This window comes from Aegilops tauschii, chromosome 7, assembly GCF_002575655.3.
Source record: "Aegilops tauschii subsp. strangulata cultivar AL8/78 chromosome 7, Aet v6.0, whole genome shotgun sequence".
In the NCBI taxonomy this organism is placed as follows: Eukaryota; Viridiplantae; Streptophyta; class Magnoliopsida; order Poales; family Poaceae; genus Aegilops; species Aegilops tauschii.
In genome coordinates, this window is record NC_053041.3 from 4,328,086 (window position 1) to 4,339,338 (window position 11,253).

Genomic DNA, 11,253 nt, shown 5'->3' on the forward strand with positions numbered 1-11,253 from the left:
AAAAATAATGCAAATTAATTGAACTTTCAACCACAAGAGATCAACAAAATATTGGAAATGCGGTACGTAGAGCTTCTGGTACATGGATCACTGGCTGCTATGATTGAGCTCTGTAAAATCACATGGAGAAGTTAATCACAGCAAAATTAATCTTTGCCTTCATGACCACAAAACATTGCAAATAAATTGAACTTTCAAAAAACAAAAGAACAGCAAAAATATTGCAAATGCCGTGAGTAGAGGTACCACAAAACATTGCAAATAACTTGAACTTTCAAAAAACAAAAGAACAGCGAAAATATTGCAAATGCCGTGGGTAGAGCTTCTAGGTACATGGATCGCTATCTGCTAGGACAAGCCCTATGTATGTTCTGTAGAATCATATAGAGAAATTAATCACAACAAAATGGTATCTCCAAGGCTACTACCACAACTGCAACAACAACCCAGCACAAAACAAAGAATGTTGACTGCACACTAATACATACAAGAAACAGAGGCTCGGGCAACAAACAGAACAGAACCCGTCACGCGCAAAACTTAGCCAAAGGGCGAGGCGACAGGGCCAGCACCGGCGAGGGCGTCGGACCGCTTGATGCTGCCCATGCCGCAGATGACGCAGCCTGGGGCCGAGAGGGCGGAGAACTTGGCGCCGCAGAGGTCGCAAACGTCGTGGCCGATGGTGGAGAGGCGGCTGAGGGTGACAGCACAGAACTGCGAGGGGTCCTCAAACGGGTCAATGGACTTGTTGGTCAGCCCCCGCTGGACGCACATGTCGATGAGGCTCTTGAGCTCATCCTGTTTGGTCGGCGGCGCCTTGGAGTAGAGCAGGTCCAGCATCTGCTTGGCATAGGCGAAGTTCTGGACCTCCATGTTGCGCTTGATGGCGGTCCGGATGCAGTTGATCCGGTGCTTGGCCTGGATGGGCAGGGACGCCAGATGCCGAGACAGCCTGCCCATCTCCTCCTTGGCGCTCAGCGTGCCAGCTCCCTGGACTCTTTGCAGCCGAGCGATTTCCTGCACGCACAGAAGTCATTTCACGCAAAAAATAAGCAGCAGAGAGCAACCTGAACTTTGATGACAGATAAAAATGATTATTACCTGTAGCAATGAAACGGCGATCTTGTACTGCGCACAAATGGTAGCCTGCGCTTTGATGTCGGCTTCACGTGATTGGTCCTTGGCGAGGGCCAAGAATGCTTCATCCAAACAATTTAGTGCATCCGTGAGCTGATTCTGCTCAAGATGTGCAAGACCCATCCTGTAGCATTCTGCAGCAGGAGCGCCACGGGGTACCTGTAATCACGGATACGGGTGTCAGCTGAAGCTATGCCAAGTCCATCAGATAAAGTGTCTAACAAAAGGTAGAGTAGAGTAGAGTAGAGTACCTGGCCAGGACGCACGGCTTTAGGCGCTGGGGGCTGAGCAGCTTGCTTTGCCGCTCCTGGACCCTCGAGAGCACTGAGATCAATTGGTTGCGAAGGAGTAGGAGCAGCAGGTTGAAAGCCCTGTGGCTGTGAAGGAAGAGCCTGGCTCTGTGGAGGTACACCACCATCAGGTAGGCCAATTGGGTTCATAGGAATGCCTTGCTGCTGAGGGAACTGGCCTTGTTGCTGAGGGAACTGGCCTTGCTGTGGCCCCTGTGGCGGCACCCCACCATCTGGAAGACCAACATTGCCCATCATGTTTTGAGTAGGTACCGGTCTGCCGACGTTCATCCCAGACTCAGGATTGGCCATTCTTTGCAGGATTGCTCCTGGAGGAGGCAGTCGATTCGCAAGTTGCTGTGATGGAACGGTGTTCTGGAAGAAGTCCTCAGGAATAGGTCCAGCTGTCACTCCCAGGCCTCCGATTACAGGACCCGTGCCGCCGGTCGGCGCTTGTGGTGGCGCCACCAAAGTATTTGTTCCAAAGAAATCGACTGCGCCACTCGGCATTGCTGGAGCAGCAGATGGTGCTGGGCCTGCTGGCTGACTGAATTCTTGTGGTGTTCCAGACGACCTTGTCCTACTGATCGGAGGAGCCATCAAACCTAGCTGTTTCGTGGCCTCTTTCAGTTTGTTAACATCAACAGCAGGTGCAGCAGGCTTATCACGTATCCTGATTTGTATCCTTTTAGTCTTCGACGTTGACTCGTCCTCATCACTGCTTCCAGCATCAACAACACCATACAGAGTCTTTTTAAACTCCTCCGCTGCTTTGGCCTGTTCATCTGCAGAAGCAATTTGAACCCCTAGCTGCCTGGCCAGACTATCACCAACTGAATCACCAGCAGCATTTGCTTTGTTTTTCAGTGCCAATTCAGAAGATGCCGGTTGCCCATTCTCACTACTGGCCGCCGCCATAGCTTTAACCAAGCTCTTTTCGCTTACTTCCACTACATTACCCCGGCCCTTCATCACACCCAAGTAAACACCAATATGATCTGCAATAACAGATGGGATGGCAGCATCAGTTGTTCTCATGTAGGGCATCACCTCTCCTGCAAGCTCCCACTGAGGAATACTCTTCATGCTGGTAGGTGTTTTGATCTCCCAGTTCCCTCCTGCCCATTCCGGGCCTTTAGGCACCATACTTTCAGCAGCAAAATTGGCAAAGACACCTTGCGTCCATCCAGTTGAACGAACTCTCAGTATTCTTTCTAGATAACGTCTCAGCTCAGGATCTGTACCAGATTCCTCCAACTTTTGTGCAAGGCGTCGCAGGGCACTAGGGTTCAGGTGACATATAAACAGATCCAGCATGCTTTCATGATCTGCAATAGCCTCAAATGTTTCTTTCGCACTGTCAAACTGACCATACCTGAAAAGGAATGCATCAACTATTTACGCTCTGAATCATGTAGACTGTTACACTGAGGAGATTGGGAATAAGGAAAATAAGAACAGTCCTTACAAAACATAAATTTATCTAATGGTATTTAAGTAGCAAGAAGGCAATCGTTAAGATTATGTTAATTAGCACAGGGCATACACAACAAGTGATTGCTATGTAAAATATTATCTCCGCTAAAAAAATATAAACATTATCCAAACACAACAGATCACCCATTATCCAAATATAAAACAGGTTATGGCTAGCTAGTTTTGCGATTGGGCCAGCATGCACACTAGTCAGAACTTTTCAAGCAAAATTAACTAGTATGGATTCTGTCTGGACTCTGGAGTAGCAATGTGGAAGCCAAGCCAAGGATATCTCTGAAGTTCCATATTCAAGATGATGTCTAGTGTCTCTAAGCAATTTCAGCATTTGGTTGGTGTAGAAGTAATGACATGTTGTGATACAGGAAAAAAATAAAACAGTATTTGCAATTTAGTCATATGAGTGGAGAGGATATCCTTTTTGTAGATCAAAGTTAGAGATGATAGCTGACCGTACTTAATGCATGCGTAGCCCAACTCTCGGAAACGCTGGAACAGATGAGAAGTGGGAGGGCACTGAGGATAATCTCTGGAACGCAGGAACTCGTCTTTCAAAATCGATAAAGCAGCAGAGAACCGGAGAGCTTTGATGGCGTAATTGCAGCGCATGATCTATCACAAGTTGCAATGGAGTATTAGATCAACGAGAGAACAATGAAGGAAACAAAAGATGGTGAAGGTTAAGCTCACTTGTGTAAACTGAGGTCCTGCTTGAGATAATGATACAGCAAGGTCTCCACAGACAGGGGGTCCCTTAGATAATATGTCCAGGGACTTCGGAGTAACACGCAGACTATCAAACCTGCAGTGAATGAGAGAACATAAATGGGTAAATCATGGACATCCAGTTAAATACAAAAACTATGCAAAAATTACTCTGATCAGAAGTTTAAAACATAAACGAACAACCAAATGACAGTGCATGATTACTAAATGCTACAACACAAGTAACTCACTTGTGTACTGAAAAATGAGTACAGCAGCCAAGCAAAAAAAATTACCTCGATGTTATTTGGTATAGCACTTCTGAAAGATCGATTTTTTGTGTAAAGTGTTGCTGCATGGTAGCAAAACCAATAAGAAGAGGTTCAAGAAGACCAACTAGACAGCTTCTTATTTCCACACCCTTTTTCTGTCTTGGATTTATATCTGTTGGATTCACAAGCAGCAGACGGTCGTTCAAGGCACCAAGCAACACTGCATGCATAAAGATGCATATGGTTAAGTCCAGCACAAACTCATAGGACTAACAAGAAAACAATAGCACGGAGCATGTTAACAAACTGGGAACATAGCACAAATGCTAGGTTGGTTATTTAAATGAAAAAAAAGTAACTTATGTCATCATAACAAAAAAGAAGTCTGGGAGTAACTGTTACCAGAACGAGGGAAGCTAGTGGAAAGGATTGATCGAACTTTGTTGTCCCATCCAAGCATACTTATTGCAGTTGCACTTGAGAAGATGAGCGCTGGTCCAACCCACAACATTGACCGATAGTATGCAGTAGTTAAGTGCTCAACAAAACATGATTAACAGTTTAGGGCAAGACAAGACATAAGCTATCCAAGTTTGAGTAACAACATAAAGAGCGAGAGTATCGGAAAACTAGAATGATTAAAGGATATTGATGGGAGACCACGATCATATTTGGTTGAGCTGCTTGAAAGTATATCAAGATCAGCAGAGGCGATTAGTACCCTTTGGTTTGTCAATATTCCGGCAACAGGACCTCTCAAAGTTGTCTGCCAGTGGACCTGCATATTAGATTAATTTCATTAAGAGTACGCACGTCAAACGCAGTCAAGTAACTGCATGCCCATAATGCTGGTGGTGAAACTGAATGCTTGTTTTAGACAAGTTTCAAAAGGGTACTAATCAAAGGATGTCCATAATGCCCATAGTAGATTAATATTTTAGACATGAATCAATGCATCATTTGAATATCAGTTACACCAAACTACTCGAGGGAACCCATCCAAGAACATCTTTAGAAAATGTATCATAACCCCATCACCAAGAACGGTCACTAACTTCATTTTGGAAGACTGTTTACGGAACCCTAGGAGTGAATCAATACAAATAAAGCACCTGAAGAACAGTTTCGTTTGGCTTTAACTTGATAAACTTCTTCCCATCAGTTTTTGTGGTAATAGATAGCCCATTGTCTGTAGATAACCTATAACCAGTCAGGAGCTTCGCCAGTCCAATATGTTTTCCCGAGATCACATACAACAAGGATGATTCTGCAAGGAGCAATGCGTTAGTCAGCAATAGTTCACCTGAGTCCAGTAACATTAATATCTCAAATAGGTCACCCCTAATAACATATCGTTCTTTTTTGTTGAAAGGAGAGAGGCAAGATGGCAGGAAAACGTACCTTGTGGAGATGAAAATATGCGATCGACCTCAGATTCAAAAGTAAACTGCGTAGGACCTTGCTTTTGTGTTGGATTAGCAGTAGGATTCTCAGCAAATGTGTTTTCTTCTTCTTCAAGCACGGCAGCATTATTTTCAAGAGCTTCCTTCGTGGCTATTGGTTTGAGATTATAAAGATTCAGGCTAGTTCTGTCTTCCTCCAGAATAGCATATTGATTATCATCCGGTCCCAAAAAAGTAGCATCTCGACCTAAGAAAGGGCAACACATACCAGGGGTCAGCTAATCATGTAGAAATGTCCTACGGTGGCAATTAGATACAATATGTCACAAAATGGAAAACCTTTTATTGAACTTCCTTTGCTGTTTACTGTCTGCAAATCAGTCTGCTCCCAGTAAAGAACAACTTCATGCGTCACTCCAATTGGACCACTTAATTCAAACACAACTAGAAACATATGCTGCTTTGGGCTATATGAAATATACTTGGGGTAGCATTCCATATTTGAGGGAATCTGGGAATAGGGTGCATGGGAATTATAAAACAGAGAACGAACAAAATAAACAAGAAAAAGTTGCACCATTGTGCAATAAATACCGTAGAGTAAAGCTTCTTATAGAGATTATCGGCTCCAGATGATAGGTTATGGGCCATCAGGTTAAATCCATCCAAGTAGAAAGCTCTAACTGGATACTGAACCACACGGTTCTCCTGGTTGAAGAAGTTCAAGTCCAGATGGAATGGCTGCAGTTCCAAAACTAGCAAACTGGTTAGAGAGTAAAATAGTTTAAGTAAGCAAAAACGTTGAATGTTATAGCAGTCACCTGACAAACAGGAATATCTCGCAAAAGGTTGCTAGGATCTGAAATAGTAACAAGGGGTAAACGAGAGATTGGACCACTTTTAGCATGTCCCTCCATGAAATGCTGCAAAAAATTGTTTGCAAGAGAATTAAGAAGTTTGTAACAACATACAAGCACAAGTATTGGTTGACCAGCAGAATTAACCAACAATAAGGGCTAAAATTGATAAGATATAGAGTATATTAACAAAAGGCTGAAATCGGAAGCATGCAAACTTTTTTGAGGTTGCAGCATGACAGAACCAACATAGGTTAAGAACAACAATCTTTTGGGAATGAAGCTTTCAAAGAGGTTGTTGTTTTTTCTTGTGAAAAGAGTATATTTTTATTTCAGGTTCGATGGAACCTACATAGCTTCAGTACATGTAAGGACATAGCACAAGTTGAAAGCTACCAAAAGGAGGCACATACACTGTGAAGGAAAGCCTTCCTTGCAACATCTGAGATAGTTAGCTTGCTCTGGCTGACAAAAAGAAAGAAGAAGTAAACTCCAACCATTATAAATACTGTGTGCAACAAAGAAAGTATGGTGACATAGTAAATGGAAATACGAAATTCTACCCCTTCAAGTGCTGCTCTTGAAGCTGCGCCTGGAGTTGGTGCTCTGCTAAAATTCCGGATGAACCCAGGGCCAAAAGTTTCTCCTTTAAAACAGCAGCTGCAATACCACAACAAATTTTAGTGCATGAAGTGCTCAAAATTCTAACAGTGTAGGAAATATAGCCTGACTTCATACAGTATTTTAACCCGTAGGATCCAACTAAAACGAAATAATGAGTTTTCAGCAATTTTAACCAAGGGGGTGATCTGAGAATATTAAATAAGGATAAATATAGCAAAATGAGAAGAAAAAAAACACATCCATATGCTTACCAGTTGACCCCCTAGCCCCCTGTAGTACAGCAAAAAGCTGCCTCCTTCCTTCCCTTGTGTATGCAGCCTTGTTCTTTGCAGCTTCTGTCGCAGACATATCCTGCAAATCAATGACACTTTTTTATGAAACTCATGGCAATGAATACTGCATTTATGGGGTTCAGAGTTAGTGTGGCCTAACTTGAAAAATCACTGCAGCCAAATTGAACTTTGGATGCACTGCCAAATTCTTTATTCGAGGCAAAGGGTACACTGCTTCACCACCTTGAAGAGTGAGTATCTTTGTGATGTCCATTGTTTCAATGGCTGCATAGTTAACGAAGAAAATGGTTACACAGCTCATTGTAGGAAGGAAAAAAGAAAGATTAGCAATCACTAAGTAGCACAGTTCATGAAAAAAATTATTGAGACTATTTTAACAACATATGAGAACAATAAAATGGCTTAAGTGCTATAACAGAGATGTACAGTCACCATCTCACCGAGATACAGCACTAACCATCCAACATGACAGTTAAAACCCAAAGCACAAGAAAATAACAGAAAAGTTCGAGCAAAAGCATAAACGGTAAGGAGGACAAAACCTAACCAGCACGCTCAAAGAAATGAGTTTCCATTGGTTGTCTATTGTTATTAATAATAACTCGTGTCTTCCATACTTGAAGACCCCCATCCTTCGAAATTGTCACGAGCAGCTTTAGTGTAGGAAGCCAGGAAACAGATGTGATTGGCTGGGAACCAGCCTGTGTACTGATAGAAAAAAGGCAACAATCAGATTATCACATTGCAGATAGATGAAAGATGTAGAAGGAAATAACTGAGAATGAACAGTACGTCTGGAAGCACTTTAACCAAGCAGAATAACATGCCATCCAAATAACAGAGAAGTGCATGGAGAGGGTTGACTTGGCTACAACATGTCACTATGCCTTTCCTAATGAAATCCAGGTCAAGGAACGCGAAGCATAATATTATAACTTATAATTGAACTTGCACAGGTAAGACTAGGTTCCTATAATCCTTCCCCAGACCCCACCTTGTGTGGGAGCTTCTATGCACTGGGTCTGTCCTTTTATAATTGAACTTGCACAGAAAGATACACTAATTCGATGTAAAATCAATTGTCCTCCAATGGGGTGACAGGATCCACTATAACTTCTGCGAAAAGACACCACAGATAATATAGCTAGCAGAATATAAATCCAAAGGAACCACTCTAATATGCATAAAAGCAGCCCTGTAAAAACTGTTCTAACTAAACTGGTGTTTTATGCAACTCAATGTTTGATCGCCAACCAACGATCAATATAACATTAATTCTGTCCATGCGATAAAAATTCAGTAGTACTGCATATTGCAAAAAAAAAATCACACAACAAAAGATTTCTCCCAATCTCAACAGTGTACAAGGTACAGCACACTTACATCCCAATCATGTTTGGCCTCTCAGTTGATACATCCCATGCCAGGAGAGTGCCCCCTCTATCACCAATAAATACCCACTCTAAGGTCGGATGAAACCCAAAAGCACCAGCTCCCATGAGCTTAATTGTACTGTCAACCGGAACTGCCAGAAAATGGAAAAATTATGAAGCCTGCTGGTGGCTAAATGATAAAACATATGAAAACAAAGCAATGTATATTACGTTGTAACGTGTAGTGAACAGCATATGTCTGGACGTTGTAGGCGCGTACCAAGCCTTCAGCATAAGCTACATACTGAAATTAAAAGTCTGTATGTCAAGATAGGAAAACAGAAAAGAAACCAAAAAGATATGTAAAGGAATCACCAAAAAGAAGTGAAGGAATGATTGACTTACGAACACAGGAAGGCGAGGATGGCAAGCCAGGTTGACAATGGGTTTTTTAAGATCAGTCTTTATTTTTGTTGGTGGCCTCCCACCTTCAACAGTCCCAACAACTATAATAAGAGAGAAAAGGGCGTTAAAGAACACATATAGGTGTTTTTTTAATGAAATGCAGAGCCCTTCAAGTGAAGAGAAAAACCTGTCACACTCATTCTTTTGTGAAAACCGAAGAAAACAATAGGTTCAAGAGGTGTCAACGCAAGATGAACTTCTGTGTCTATTGAAACGTGGTCTGTTTTTTTCTCAGGTGAGTGCAGCACAAGCGTCTGCTCGGTAGCGAAATCACATGATCTGATTGTAGCATCCTACAGAAGGAGATATGCATAGACAAGAAACAGTTGCATGAGATGTCAATATCATGTGAGATGAGAACTTACTAGAGAGCAATATTAATATCATGTGAGTTGAGAACTTACTAAAGCAATATTTTATCATTATGATGGCAGATGGATGATGAAAGATAAAAGCCATAAAAGACGTCTAGTGATAAACTTGAAGAATAGCAACTTTTCTGCCCACAGTATTGAAAACATAGGCAATTCTGCTAGGTCTAGATTAGATGGTACAATATTATTCGTTGTTCTAAGTGGATGAAATAACTTGTACCAAATAAATACTGGAGCATTGAAACAATACAAACCTCAAGGATAGCAATGATAACATGGCTAGAGGTAGGGCTATATGCCATACGAACAACACGAGCTCCAAGGTCAACCAAAGCTATCTTGCTTCCAGTCAAAGCATCAAATTCTGCAAAGAGAAGAGAAAAACGAGACAGCTAATAAGAGCTCGATGCGCCACTTCCTTACAAGCCATGTGCACTCCTCTCTTAACGTCTTACACAAACTTCAACATAGTTATTGAGTAAACTGTACGCCAATGGACTCATACTTGTCAGGTATAACCGACTGGATTACCTCAAAGTGACAACGAAAGGACCTCCCGGACCAAAAGCATGACACGAATGATGTATCACAGTAACATAACCCAAATATGATACCGACATTAACTACCTGTACTCTAGCTATAGTAGCTTCCAGAAATCCTAGTGAAAACACAGCAGCTATTACTCAGCAGAGAACCATGGAAACATAGTACCTAGAGCTCCGCAGCATTTCAGGCCCAAGAGGTGTCCTGGGTGCGAAAACGAGCTATGCGAGTGATCTGTATGGACTAAGACTAACTAACTAGTCAGTAGCGAGAGCTGGACTCGTAGTTGATCAATCTCACTTGCGGGTTAGCTGAGCTACTCAGATCAGTGACCGCAACTACACACGGTAGACTCAGGAGCCCAGAATTCGAGGTCCACACCCATTTCCACCGCCCCAGCTAGTCAAATTCGACTACTCCTGGCGAGAACTGAACCCATGCTGGGCCGAATTTTCCACAGCAGTCTCCTCTGCGTCCATGAAGTGGTCGAACTCGCACGCATGGGCACTAGCTAAGCTGCTCAGATCACGGAAGCTACACACACGGGGCGAAGGCATTCCCGCGACCCGAGATGGTCCGGTTCGAGCGCAGATCAGCAGCAGCGGAGACCAGATAGATCACCAGGCAGGACCCGCCCGCCCAGCTAGCTCCGCCACAGCGGCAGAGGGAGGGGCGCGAGGAGAAGGGGGGCGTACGTACCGACGACGTGGGTGCCGACGGCGACGGCGACGATGGCCTGGGAGGCGCGGAAGGCGGCGGCGTGCGGCTGCAGCGGGCGCGCGGGGGCGCCGGCCCCGCGGCGGCCGCCGGCGTGGCGGAGGTCCAAGTGCTGCACCGTCTCCCACTCCATCGCGCCGCGGATCTGATCTGGCCCGGCCGGGATGGATGGAGGCTCAGATCTCCCGGCGGGCGGTCGGTCGGTCGGTGGTGGGATTTGACGAAGCGATGCGACTCGGCTATACTGCTGGCACCCGAGTCCTGAACGAACCAACCAAGTGGTTCCTCTTCTGTGTATGCCCGGTGGGCCCACAGGTCAGACACGCGCACACACACACACTCCCAAGAGGAAACCGCCCCTCGTAATTTGGTGTATTTGCAGATTGCAAATGCAAATTATCCCTACTTGATTCCGGAAAAGAGGCACTACACCGTATAAAAATGGGTCTTTTTTTTTAACAGGGCAAGGGTCTCGAAGGACCCATACTTCATTCATTAGATAATTAAGCATCAATGCATAAGTTACACAAGGACCCACAAAGAAAAGAAAAATACAAGCCAGTCCTTACATCTTGCTAAGAGGACCCAGAACAGACAACAAAAACGCAATCCAATCCTTTCTTTTACACAGTACCAGCCGGAGACCAAAGCCGCCATCGCCGGGGTGAACCACTTGTGGCTTCGCTGCGCCATCTCCACCAAACC

General features: G+C 43.9%; 1 protein-coding gene across 1 annotated transcript; it reads right to left on the reverse strand.

Moving 5' to 3' along the window:
* Positions 1-255: 255 nt before the first annotated feature.
* On the reverse strand, positions 256-10,807 carry LOC109742050 (uncharacterized). Its single transcript, XM_020301134.4, has 24 exons — positions 10,531-10,807; positions 9,542-9,651; positions 9,041-9,206; positions 8,854-8,954; positions 8,680-8,752; positions 8,459-8,600; positions 7,623-7,783; positions 7,215-7,339; positions 7,034-7,133; positions 6,722-6,818; positions 6,572-6,623; positions 6,123-6,224; positions 5,896-6,042; positions 5,641-5,812; positions 5,300-5,548; positions 5,011-5,165; positions 4,548-4,676; positions 4,301-4,418; positions 3,923-4,118; positions 3,612-3,723; positions 3,379-3,533; positions 1,389-2,802; positions 1,102-1,296; positions 256-1,017 (listed from the first exon to the last, which is right to left on the reverse strand). The coding sequence occupies exons 1-24, from the start codon at positions 10,679-10,681 to the stop codon at positions 541-543; spliced, it is 4,899 nt and encodes a 1,632-aa protein (XP_020156723.1). The 5' UTR covers positions 10,682-10,807; the 3' UTR covers positions 256-540.
* Positions 10,808-11,253: the final 446 nt, after the last annotated feature.